Raw genomic sequence first — 13,783 nt, forward strand, 5'->3', positions numbered from 1 at the left:
GACTTGTAATAACACTTAAAACACAAACACATTGTACAGATCTACAAAAATACTTTATATCCTTATTATGTAAGCTTTTTATCTGTTTTTAAAATTTGGTGTTTTTTTGTTTTGTTTTTTCACTTTTTGAGCTTTTTTGTTAAAAATGAAGACACAAACTCACACGTTAGCTTAGGCCTACACAGGTTCGGGATCATCAATATCACTGGGTTCCACCTCCACATCTTTGTCCCACTGGAGGGTCTCCAGGGGCAATAATATGCATGGAGCTGTCATCTCCTGTGAGAACAGTGCCTTCTTCTGGAATACCTCCTGATGACCTGCCTGAGGTTGTTTTACAGTTAACTTTTTTCTTCTAAGTAGAAGGAGTACACTCTAAAATAACAATACAAAATATGGTGAAGTCAAGATGTCAGCTGGAAACTTTTTAAAAAGATTTTGAAAAGTATAACATAGTGAATGCATAAAGCAGTAATAGTCACGTAATATCAAGTATTAAGTACCATACGTAATTGTACGTGCTATGCTTTTTACAGTCTGCAGTGCGGTAGGTTTGTTTATACCAGCATCACCACAAACACGAAGTCACGCATCGTACCAAGACATTATCCCGTGACTGGACAAATGAGGTTTTCAGCTCCATTGTAGTCTTACGAAATCACCATTGTGCACGATTCGTTGTCGACGGCAACATCACTACGTGGGATATCACTGCGTTTTGCTTGAGGTTCCACGAGTTCTCATAAAGTTACTTGGTGACTTTTTATGATTGCTTTCTGCTCGTCTGAATAAAGGGTGAGCCCAGGGCCTGCTGCCCACTGTCCGCTCTGATGACCCTCTCTCCCCTGCAGATTCGAGTGATGGTGGACCTGTGCAACAGCACCAAGGGCATCTGCCTCACAGGTAGGCCGGCCGCTGAGCAGAGCCGCTCACACAACAAGGACTTGCGCCGCCGAAGGCCCGTGGCAGAATGAACACCTAGGGACACTTTGTGTTATAAAAGTACATGTTGGTTTACTTTTACCAGATGTTTTTAATGAATTGAAAACTCATTGTAATAAGATTATGAAAAATAATATTTTCAGTATTGCCATAGAAATATAGCCATGGAAAATAACTAAGACTTGGGTGATTAGAAACGTGTGGTACCTTGAACCAGAGCCATAGATGTTTTTCTTATTCCCATTAGTTTTTAAAAGGGGGAAAAAAAGGAAGGGAAAAGACCTTGCTAATTGATACAGTTCTTTTATCAGAAGTACTTATTGGCCAGATTGGCCAGATGTGGTGGCCCAAACTGTATGTCATGGAGTGCTACAGCCATCCCCTCTGACTGTAAAACATGACCATGAGACCTGAAGCCACCTGAAGCTTTTGCTGGATCTCTCAGTTGATGGTCCCAGTCTCTGGGGAGGCCGGGCTAGAGCTTCTCAGGGTTGAGAAACCCTGCACAGTTTGCATCATGTTGTAGGAAGCCTAGCCTTTTTCCACAGTACTTCCCCTACCTCCCTCTCATTACCTGCCTTGTATTAGGAGTGCAATGTGAGTTTGCTGAGTGAATAAACCTGTGGGTATATGAGTGTGTGAACAGAGGTGAGATGGTAAGAAAGAAACTCCCCTCAGGAACCCCAAATCCAAGTCTGACTCTCATTCACTTATTTTGGCCTCAGAGAGAAAAACTATAATCCTGTGGCTTCTTGGGAAATGCTAATTGAATCACTCAAGTCATATTCTGGCTCTCACTGAAAATTAAAGATCTTCAGAACAGCTTGGTCCTTTATTCTGAAACTCTTGTAGCTTAAGCATCTTTCTTCCATCTCTGGAAGTCCCTTTTCAGAGTTACATGCGACAGTAATGAGTGCTAGAGAAATGGATGGATGGAATTACAGGCACAAAAGCCTGTTGAGAGGCACAGGAAAAGCCTCTTCCTTTTTTATTTTTTTAATGGTGATATACCTGAGAGCCAGGCTGTACAGTGAATGCACGGGACGGAGCTATTGAGACCACTTAGGAGAGACTGGCAGGGAGTGGGGGATGACATCTGCGCTGGAAGTGGGTTGAGTAGGTTTTCTTGAGCACTTTGAAAAGCTTTTCAAAAGACAGCACCTTCTCCTTTCATGCCAGCTTGAAACTGGGCCTCCTTTTACGCAGAAAGTTCTTCAATTAAAATTAGATGTGAAAAGTACAAGTTGCAAAGCGAGAGGATGCTTTGGGATAGACCATGAGGCCTGGATTGGGGGCAGGGTAGTGGGCAGGAGGGTGAGTGACAGGACCCAGGAATGAAGTGGGTAGCTTCAGAGGGTGGACAGAGAGCATTGGTCTTGAGCCCTAAGAGGATACCTGGCAGGAAGATGTGCCAGAGCAGAACCTGGGCTTGGGAACTGGGAACAAGATTTATCTTTCCACTGGATTCATCTTTGAAAAAGCAGTACTCGTAACTTGAGGCTAGTCCAGCTGTGACCAGGTAACCCAGCTCCCATCCCTCTTCCTTGCCCAGCTGTTGCTGCTATGCTGCTATGGCAGTCAGGACAGATGCTATGTGATTTTGTGCAACCTTTAACATCTCAGGTGGATTGTGAGGTAATCCCTTAGCTAGAGAAATTAGTTATTTTTGCTAGTACAGAGTTTGTCAAACAACACATGCTTTTCTGCATGCATCTTACTCTGGAGCCCAGATTTCCTTGGGAACCCAGCAGTATATCTTCTGGGAGAGCAGGTGTCTTGAAGAAGCCGTGTTATTGGGTTATTCGTCACTCACTGCATCCTCTTCATATGTATCTGTTGGAAAACATCTAAATCATCACGTTACTGAACTGCATATTGGGGCAGAAGCACTACACATTCTCCTTGCAGCCAAGAGACCCTAACCCAGTTATGATATGTGTCACTACTCTCTCATTCTGTACCTAGGCAAATATCAATCATGGATCAATGCTGCTGAGCACAGCCTCATAGCATTCTTTTCTGCTGTTCCAGAAAGCCAACACTAATTGACTGGAACTGGCACTTCTCTCTGCAGACTGATTTGTTTTTGGTGTTCATGGCCATCACAGGCCTCAAGTTTACATAACTTTACATAACTAGGAACATTGTGGGCCAATTTTAGATTTCAAGGGAAAAAAAATATCTAAGTGGCTCAGCTCTTATCAAGCATCCACCCAATTTTAATCGATTCTGGTTAGGAGTGTGGGATGGGTACAGTTAGCATGAGCTACGTAATCTGCAGGGCCCAGTACAAAATGAAAATGCAGGGTTTCTTGTCCAAAAGAAGCAGGAAAAAGGCTTTCTTCTTTCTTCCATGGTCTTGATCTGTTTTGGTGTGAGTTTTTATCTGCTACCTAATGTCATACTCCGCGAAGCATGGAATACTTATGGGGCAAGTACAGACCCTCACAGGCACCGGGGTGGTCTTGCCTTGTGACTCAGGCATGCAGGGCACCACTCAGCCCCACCTTTCCTACACTTGTGCCCCAGCCCCTACCAGGGTGGAAGGTGGCAGAAGTTACTGATGGGGCAAGGAGTACAGAGGACATGTCATGGGGCAAGGGAGCAGGTGACGTGTCCTAGGAAGGTGGTGGGAGGTGAGACCCCACCAAGCCCTCTGTGCATACTTTATTGACCTGTTGGACTTCACTTACAAAATACAAATTCAAAGACAAGATCACTGGGAATTTCTAGATGGCGACCGCAGAGCATTAAGCCCACACCTGAAGCCCCCTTGTGAGGTGAAACCCTATGCACCTGCATGGGTGGCAGGCCCCAGACACCAGCCCTGCATGCACTATTAGCATGAACATGGATGTCTGCACACATTCCTCGAGGATGTGCTATTCAAGAAAGGGAGAAGGGTCAGGAGCTGAGAAACAGTTTTCTAAACACCCAGTTGACAAACATCATGACATTTGACATTATTTGACACATGTAGGAGCTCTTCCAGATGTCAGGCCCCTGGAGAGCCGGGCTGGTATTCCGAGAGGATGGGGTGCATCCTGCCATCACCATAGGTCCCTATGCCTCAGCACATTTTATGTCTGCCTGGACTGCTGAGCTCTCTGGGGCTGTCTTCCTTTCTCTTCTGAAATTCTCTCCTCATCTAGCTGTGAGGCATTAGAGCTGCTGGATTTCCTCCTCCACGTGTCTTCTGACAACTCTCTCTTTCCTGGCTCCTCTTCTCTCACTTGCCTCTCCCCAGGTGAGGTGTGGCCCTCCGGCTCTTCCATCCCCAGTTCTAGCCCAGACTTTTTACTCTTGCCTAAAGACTAGTAGCTCTGAACCTTTTTAGGGTCAAGAACCCCTCTAAGGATCTACTGATGGTGACTGATTCTTTTCCCGGAAAAATTTCACACCACATCAGAGGGCCCATGTCCACATGCATTCCAGTCGCCTATGGTGCTTGGTGAAAATGCAGATTCTTGGGCCTCACTCTAAATCCAAACTGAATTAGGAACCCCAGATGGGGCCTGGGTATCTGCATTTTAATAGGCATTGCAGGCAGTTCTGTGGATTCATATGGGAGGAACTCTATCCATAGGGCATCAGTGGAGCTCTTGCAGGACACCCTAATCTAATCACCATAGTTACAGCTTTGGCCACGGCTAATATGTCCTGAATATACAGCTTCAGGCGGGAGCTCTCACCAACAGTACTGATGCATGGGCATGGTTATTAGACTGTCGTGGGAACTCTTGAAACCTACTGTGTACAGGCAAGTCTTGTGTCTTACAGTCAAATTTTTCCTTCCACCAATCTCTATATCCGAATTTGGCTCCCTCTGTCGTCGGGAACGATGATTAATTGATTTCCTCTGACCTCTGTTAACTGGCCACATCACCCCCTTCCCGGTACGTGTGCGCCATCTCGTGGTAAAGTCATGGAGACACAGGCTGTACTGACCCTAAAGGATGTGGTGCCGTCCTAGCCAGCCATTTTTGCCCAGAGTAGGGCTGTTATGTATTGAAAGCATATCCTCAAACAACTATTTCTCCCAAGAATCCCCACGCCAGTCAAAATAGCCTCTATCCATCTATATTGCCGGCCCCCTGTTATCTAAAAGTCCTCCTCCTTTGTCTCTTACCCAATCAGATGTGGATTCTTGCTCATTCTGCTGAAATACCTCTTGAATGCCTAGCTTTCTCTACAGTTCTACAGTCAGCTCATTTATACACAACCTTGTCACCGAGTTTAACTACAAAGATCCCCTAGGATTTTTTTTTCTGCAATGCCCATCCTCCACGTCCCTCCTCCTGTCTCTGTGTCACTGTCTCTCTCGTCTTGTGGCACCTAGTTCTATCCATCTTCCAGCTACAAAGAGGCTATCAAACCCACACTGCTTTCACAGCATCATCCCCCTGCCTAAGAACCTCCCATGGCTCCCTCCTGCCTCACAGATACCATCTACATCTCCTGGCTTGACATTCAAGTGCTTCTGCCACCCACCATACACAGGTCCTTCTTCAGCCTCATCTCTACACACTTGACCAGTCCTCTAACTTCCTCCCACCTTGAATCTTGTAAATCCCCACCTCTGTACCTGTACTCCTGGTGGCCCCTTCATGGAATGTCAGACCTCATCTGCTGCCATTTTAAGCCCCATTTCTTCAATGTCATGGCTCCAGGATCATCTTCTTGAGATGCCTTCTCAGACCACTGCACGCCCACACTTCCCCAGTACCCTTTGTCAGGGGTATGGGAGTGAACACTTCACTGTAGCTCTCTCATACCGATTATGATTTCAGAGAGTCCATCTTCCCCACATAGACTGTGAACACAACAGATATAGGGACCAGGATTTCTTGGTGGAGTTTGATGCACATAGTAACTGCTTAGTTAATGCTTGTTTTGTGAATGGTCACAGGCTTAGATTTATAGAAAGACTTCACCATTCCAATATTGGTAATCATTATATGTGGTCTAAAGAGGTGGGCAGATCACGAGGTCAGGAGATCGAGACCATCCTGGCTAACACGGTGAAACTCTGTCTCTACTAAAAATACAAAAAAAAAGAAAAATTAGCCGGGTATGGTGGCGGGTGCCTATAGTCCCAGCTACTCAGAAGGCTGAGGCAGGAGAATGGTGAGAACCCGGGAGGTGGAGCTTGCAATGAGCCAAGATGGCGCCACTGCACTCCAGCCTGGATGACAGAGTGAGACTCCGTCTCCAAAAAAACAAAAAGAAACAAAAGGAATTCAACTGCTCATGTTACAACCTCATTAGCTTGTCTGAGTACTCAAATAGAATAGTCAACAATAAGACACCCTTATTTGTGGGAGCAAAATCAATTTGGATTCATCTGAACCCCTTAGATCCTTGGGTAATTACACTCTAAGGAAGGTATGTGTTACCTGATCTGGGCTCTCAGTTTTCCTCAGGCTAGTTCATGTAACAAAAGAGAAATCTAGCCAGCCAGCTTTCACTCCTGACTCCTCCCAGTGGCTCAGATGAGACAAGCTAGCTAGATGAGAGCACTGGGAGGCCTCCTGGGACAGCCAAATCTCAGCCCCACAATGACAGCACCATCATTTGCTAACCCCCTGTGCTAGGGCTGCATTCATGGCCACCAGTATTGTTACTGGCCCTCCGTGTATTAGGTTCACTGCTTGAGAGATGACTAATTTATGAATCTACAGTGAGGACAGCTCAGAAGTTAATCTTGGTTCATTGAAACAAGCAAATGTGGTTTGATTGGCAAATGGGTCTTTATTGAATTGCTTTAAAGGAAGGGTCTTTTGGCCAAATACAATGAGTTCTAAATACAAGGTGTAGAATCCATTGCTTAGGGTCAGTAGATAATTAGGAGATTGGAAGGCTGGGGGTGATCTTTGTTTTCTGGGTTCGGTGCTGGTTTCTCTTTCTTCCACCCATGGTTTCTCATCTAAATTTTTTTTCTGTTGTAGGACCTCCTGGACCACCAGGTAAGAGCCCTTGGACTTTTCTAGTTTAAGGGGAGCCTGTGGGTGGCCAGACCCCTAGGATCTCTCTGATGGGACAGATGAGGGGAGGGCAAGAGCCTGGAGGCAGTCCTGGCTGTGTGTCTCCTTCTTTGTGCCCTTCACCTGAGGCTCTGCCATCACCATTCCCCTACCTGGCACTGCTTTAGCCAGAGAAGGAAGGGAAGAAGTGGGAGAGGATGTGGAAAAGGTATTGATGCCTGCTCAGTTTCATTGGTAAAGGAAATTACAGTAACTTCAGTGAAGAATATTTTTTGTTGTTGTTGTTAATGTCCCTGTTTCTGTGTTTTGATGCAGGACCTCCAGGAGCTGGCGGGTTGCCAGGACACAATGGATCGGATGGACAGCCTGGGCCTCAGGGCCCAAAAGGAGAAAAAGGAGCAAATGGAAAAAGAGGAAAAATGGGTATTTTTGACAACTCTTCTAATTAATTTCCCTGTTGTTTATCTCCATGATTGCATTTGGGTTGACTAAAGCTGTGTGCAGCAGGGGTAAGGTGCTTCATCCCTGCACAGTTTAAGACGAGTTTAACTCTTACCTAGAAGCCATTGTGTTCTGGGATACCAAGGGTATACTTCTTGGTCCCACCTTGACAGATGTTTCTTTCAAACTGGAGAAGCCGTCTCCTGGGAACTGACTCCCTTCTGCAGACAGGAGGTGGAAGGAGCAGGAGCCCACAGCCCTGGGAGGGGCACTCTGTGGGCCGTGTGACAGCTGGTGCTGGCACATGCTCTTTCGAGCCTCAGCTCCTACCTTGCCCTCTATTGCCTCCTCCTGCCCAGTGAATCTGTGTTTGATTGAAAATCAATGAACTGATGTTGGCCGCTGGTAAAGCTTTTCTTGGCTAGACGAATAGCTCAAACTGCTTGAGTGAAAAGGCAGCGTCCCGGCATCCCTGAGGCCGGCACTCAGCTCAAAGGGTCTCCTCTTCAGGGGCTACAGGATAACTACGAAGATACGGCTGGCATCTCGGAGGAGCTTCCTGTGCCGTTACGAGCAGGACCGTGCCACCACTGGAGCAAAGGCCCAGAAGCACCAAGGCATCAGATGTGCCCAGGGAGCAGTAAGAAGCGGGGGCTGGTGCAGGGCCTGGCAGGAGGCTGGGGCACAGAGGGGAAGATTCTGAAGGGCCCTGAGCCCCAGTCCTGGGATCCCCAGGGCAGATCCACCTGAAGAAAGCTAGCACATGGTGTGCTGGGAGCTCAAAGACAGAGGGTAAAAAACTACTCAGGAGACTCCTATGAAGGCCTGGCTCTCAGCCACCCGTCAAGGCCACTGCTGAGAGGGCAGGGAGGTTGTTTTCAGCCAGAGACTCCACTGCACCGTCTCATTTTCAACCTCTTGACTCTGCTACCCAAACTCACTTGAACTTGCCCTGGACTAGAAGAAATGGTAGAAACTTGTTCCAGACAGCAATTACTCCTTTGGTCACCTCCACTCTTATTCTCATTAGCAATTGAAGTAAGGGCCAGTGGAGAGGGAAAAATTGTCGAGCACCTCTGCCACTTGGCAGTGCCTACCTGCTTGTGTTCCAGAGGGCAGCTTCAGAGAAAATGGGCACACACCATCCAAGCCAGCTCAGTTCTCAGAAGGCCAGCAATTACCGTTGGAATTACCGAGCAGCAATGGATCGTTCATATAGGATAATAATTATAATTATACATGAGCATTGCTGTAGAATAATGATGCCTATTAGCTTATCCCAGGAAGACTCCAAAAATGTGATTCAGTCCTGAGGCCTCGGCAATGGGCATGATGAGGGCAGGCTCAGGGGCAGGAGGGGCACTCTGCTAGAGCTGGGTGTGGGGCATGTAGGAAAGGAGTGGTTTTCAAAATGGCTTGAGACAGACCCCTGGCCTTGAGAATGTGCTTTGCATGCAGTCTGCAACCCAGGGAGTACAGAAAAGAAAAAGTGCATTCATTTATGGAGCACATATTTGTGTAGCAGGTACCATTCTAGATGCTGGAGATTCAGAAATAAGCTCCCCTCCTCCACCTTCACGAGGCTTACATTCTAGTTGGGAGAGATGGATAGTAAATAAGATAAACAAAATATATGGTCTTGTCCATGGTGATAAATGGTAAGGAGAAAAAATATCATAGAAAGGGGTAGGAAGTTTAAGTGGGGTTAGATGTGGTACATTTAGATTGGGAGGCCAGTAAGACCTCCCTAAGAAGGGGCCTTTGAGCAAATACCAGGAGGAGGTAAAAGAGAGTCTCAGGGTTTCTGGGGCAGAGGGCTCTGGGCAGAGCGTGTAAGTCACCAGGGTACCTGGACAGTTTGAGGATCAGCAAGGAGGCCAGGGCAGCTGGACAGAAGGGATGAGTGGCTAACCTAGTCTAGTTGAGATCGGAGAGGTAATCAGGCCAAATCAGGTCAGCCCTGGGCATTTCAAGAACTGTGGTTTGTACTCAGAGCAAAACAGGGAGGATGTGAAGTGGAACAGTGCTATGCCTGACATATGGATGAGAGGATGGCCCGACAGCTGTGCTGAGAGGCTATAGGAGGGAAGGGAAGAGGCTGGAGCAGAGGATAGCAGCAGAGAAGGCAGAAGGTATTGGATCCTGTTTGTCACTGGAGGGTGACCCCAATCCTTGGTTTCTGGGAGATCTCATAGGAACTGCAGCAAAGACCCCCTTCTCTACAGCAGTATCCCAGAGAGTAAGGCGTCTGGCGGTTGGCAGCGTTAGACCGTGAAGCCTCCGCTCATACTGAGAGTGGAAGTTGAGTCCCCGAGGCCCCCACAAGGAGTCCATTGTCCCAGGCCAGGGGAACTGGGAGACCAGCCACCAAAGGCTATCTGAAGAACCCAGCTCGATGGGGTCACTCACTTCATGGGCCAGCTCAGGCTGCAGAGCAAGAGCCACACTGTCCTGTTAACCCTGCTGAGGCCCCGAGGCTGCACTTTCCCTCCTCACCCACTCCTGAGCCCTGGGAGAGAGTCCCTTCCTACCCAGCATTTGCAGGAAACAGATAGGGAGGAGGGACCAGAGGCAGCAGGGCCACTGAGGGGAACAGGGTTCCTTCTGAGGGCCATGAGAAGCCCCAGAGGGTTTTCAGGTGGGAGAGACTGATGGGATCAGATCTGCCTCTCTAAATGCCACTGTGGCTGCTGCATGGAGAGCGCACTGGAACCAGCAGGTGAGTGAGCCAGAGTAGAGGCAGGGAGATGGGCTCTGTAGGCAGGGGACAGTGGGCAGGGGTGGAAAGAACCACAGGGGTAAGTGATATTTAGGGCTGAAGCCAGCAGTTCCCAGTGGACAGTACATACAGGGAGTCAGGGGATCAGGGAGGCACCAAGACTGACTCTGAGGTTGCTGTCATGTTCGACTGGATGGATGGATGAGCTGCTCCTGCCTGAGGCGGGCAGCCCCGCACTCAACTCAGATCTAAAGGGACAATCGTGGACTCCGCATGGGATGTGCTGAGTTTCAGTTGCCCTGAGGTATCCAGGAGGAGGTGGGATGGTGGCCTTGGAAAACAGGTCTGTAGTCGGAGGAGGTCTGGGGTGAGAGATACATATCAGGGAGTCATCGAGGCACCTGAGCATGTGGGCAGGTGGTGAGGTCACTTAGGGAGAGAGCCTGGCAGGAGAGGAGGGGCTGGGTTTCATCCCTGAGAAGCTCCAACCTCAAGTGACCAAGTAGAAGGGGACGAGTCAGCAAAGGAGACTGAACAGGAGACTGAACAGCAAGAGGAGCACCAGGAGAGGGTGGGGACATTCATCAACAAATACTTATTCAACAGACGTCGAGTGCTGTTGGGGAACCACAAAAGACACAGACACTGTTCTGGAACTTTCCTTCTTTGGTGGAGAGGCCAATATCCGTGGTCGACAGTCACATCCACCTACCATCTCAACATGAGATGTGTGTTTGAAGGGAAGAACAAGGTGCTACGAGGTACAGTGATAGAGAGGAAGGGCAGGGAGGTAACAGCCTTGGCCAGATATGAAGGCAGGGCCCCGTGCACACAGAGGGTGGGGTCATACAGTCAGGCAAGGTTGGAGGCTGGCCTCAGGCCTTTCCAGACCTTTGGATAAGCAGCCAGCTCCCAGGATGGCCCTGCAGGTCCTCACGTGGGTATGCAACCTGCCAGGCTATTGCTGTGACTGTAGAGAAGGAAGGACTGTCATTTAAACTGAGAGTTAAAGGATCATTCGTGGTTTGCCAGGCAGGGGTGGGGTAGGAGAGGTGTGGCAGTGCATTCCACAAAGAGGGAACAAGTGTTTGGAAGAAAAGGAAAAAAGGCCTGTGTTCCACAGAGTTAGGGACCCAGTTAGGGTGGGGTGTGCCTTCTAGCAACAACCTTCGGAACCGTAATACGCAGCCAGCATTTACTGCCGGACACTCCACTAAGGTCTCCGAGGTACACTCAACTCATCTAGTCCTCACAACAACCCAAGGGCATGAATACTTTCGTTAGCCATATTTTTTCCAGATGGAGATACTTCTGTCTTTCTCAAACAGGCCAAGCTCACCCTTGCCCCAGGACCTTAGCACGAGTACCGCTAGGGACCCAGAGTAGATTGGGGTGGGACTAGGGCATAGTGGCCTGTGCCCACTGCCCAGAATGCCCTCTCCCTGACTTCTCCTGTCTTCCCATGGTGCAGGTCTTAGCTCAGATGTCACCTCGTGTACATCATCATCCCTGGCCTCTGTGTCTAGCCCCTGTCTCACCTACTCTGTCACATCTCCTGCTCTTTTGAAATACTGACCTCTTCCTGAAATCACCCCATGGTGATTATTTGTTGCTGCACTGAGAGTCTGACTCCCCAAGTGGAATCAATCAAATTATTGATCTTTCCCTGAAATCGACCCATGGTGATTATTTGCTATTGCGCTAATGGTATGACCTCCCAAGTGGAATCAATCAAAATATTGATCTTTCCCTGAAATCGACCCATGGTGATTATTTGCTATTGCGCTAATGGTATGACCTCCCAAGTGGGATCAATTAAAATATTGATCCCTCCCTGAAATCATCCCCTGGTGATTATTCGCTGTTGTGCTAATGGTCTGACTCCCCAATCGGAATCAATCGAAATATCCCTCCCTGAAATCACCCCATGGTGATTATTCGCTGTTGTGCTGATGGGCTGACTCCCCAAGCAGAATGTGAGGCCTGTCAGAGCTTGGCCATGTCTGTCTTGCTTAGTTCCTACCTTCAGTGCCTGGAACACACAGCCAAGGAGCTCAATAAATTCATTGTTGAATTATTGGATATAACTTGTGTAATGTCAAAAGCTAATAAGTGAAGGAGGCAGGACTTGAATCCAGGTTTCTCTGACTTCTGGACCCCTGCTCTTAACCACAGTGACACTCAACTTCCGTGCTCCAGGGGCTTGGGCCCTGTTGTGAGAGCAGGGTTATAGGAGGTGCCTAAGAGCAGGAGCAAACAGGAAGGAAGCCTGGGCCCTGAGCGCTGGTGCAGTTAATGATTGAGAATATAGGACTTCAGACACCCTCCAACCTGAGCTTCAAGGCTGAGTCTTCCAGGGAGGGCTGGGAGCCTTCCAGCCTTTCCGAGAGGCCTGTAGGACATTGTTGAGAACACACAGTTCAATGAGTATGACCTGCCAGTCAGAGACAGTTGATTTTGTCCCTCTTGTTCCCTGCCTTAAAGGCAGAGGGGAATAGTGGAAGGAGTTCTAGGAGCTCTTGCCTTTATCCCTTACTGGCCCTGAGGCCCTGGGCAAGTCACTCCAAGATGAAGCCTTGACCTCCTCATCTGTAGCCAGAAGAGGTTGGGTTATGACAACTCTAATATGGTTTCTGGTTTTAAATAGTCCACTATAGTGTTTGTCAATGAAGGCAGGGTCTATGTTTTATAGATTTTATTATTCATCACATCTCTTAGCTAGGGCCAAGCTAAGACCCAATAAATAATTGATGAATGAAGAATGAATTAATGAATGCATGAATGAATGAATGAATGAATGCATGAATGAGAAGACTAGAACATCGTGTCTGTATATAAGGGCTTACAATCCAGTTGAAAGAGAAGATATATTGTGCAACAGCAGGTACTCAGTAACTACTAATTCTGGTTGGAAGACTGCTTTATACTTCACAGTAGGCAATACTGCCAGAAGAAAAAGTCAAACTCCCCTGTGCAGAAGATGAGCAAATAGGACCGTGTGTAGAGGACGGATTGTGCAGTAGAACGAAACATAAAGGACAAGAGAGAGAAGAGTGATCAGCACCTTGGAAATAAGTAGAGGAGCGGTGGGAAAGGCTGGGGAATGGGGCCCAGTCCCAAGACACGAATAAGAAGGAAGGCTTTCTGTTTGTTTTTTTTTTTTTTTTTTTTTATGAGAATTTGATTTTTAGAGAAGATACTGCAGCAGCATTAACCGCAGGGAGAGAACAGAAAGGCCTAGGCTCACAGGTTATGAGGCCACCCCTGGGTGCTAGAGGGGACCCTGGCTAGATTGGGGTAGCACTACAGGGTAATGGTCTTCAAAGTAAGGTTAGGGGGTTCAGCTCCACATACGCAGGAGGCAACCAGGAACCATTATAAGACTACCCTGATGAAGCCAGAGTTTAAGCTCTGTAGCCTAACGATTGCTTCCAGGAGACTGACACATCAAAGCTTCTCAGGTTCTGACCTTAGAAAAGCTAAGAATGATGGTGGAATAGCTCAGAGCCAGAGCTGGAGCCAGATGATTTGTGTACCGGCTCTTCCGCTTACGAGCTGTATGCCCCTGGGCAAGTTATCACTTTGTGCCACAATTTCCTTATTTGTAAAATGAGAATAATAATAATATTGGCCGGGCGCGGTGGCTCAAGCCTGTAATCCCAGCACTTTGGGAGGCCGAGACGGGCGGATCACAAGG

General features: G+C 48.0%; 1 protein-coding gene across 1 annotated transcript in view; it reads left to right on the top strand.

Annotated features, from left to right (window-relative positions):
- GLDN (gliomedin) overlaps positions 1-13,783 on the top strand; it is a 68,164-nt gene that overhangs the window by 38,696 nt on the left and 15,685 nt on the right. Inside the window, exons 2-4 of the mRNA XM_011928616.1 lie at positions 852-903; positions 6,891-6,908; positions 7,242-7,349. Coding sequence (XP_011784006.1) covers positions 852-903; positions 6,891-6,908; positions 7,242-7,349 — 178 coding nt within the window. The remainder of the gene's footprint in view (positions 1-851; positions 904-6,890; positions 6,909-7,241; positions 7,350-13,783) is intronic.

Source organism: Colobus angolensis, unplaced genomic scaffold (genome assembly GCF_000951035.1).
Source record: "Colobus angolensis palliatus isolate OR3802 unplaced genomic scaffold, Cang.pa_1.0 Scaffold78, whole genome shotgun sequence".
NCBI lineage: Eukaryota > Metazoa > Chordata > Mammalia > Primates > Cercopithecidae > Colobus > Colobus angolensis.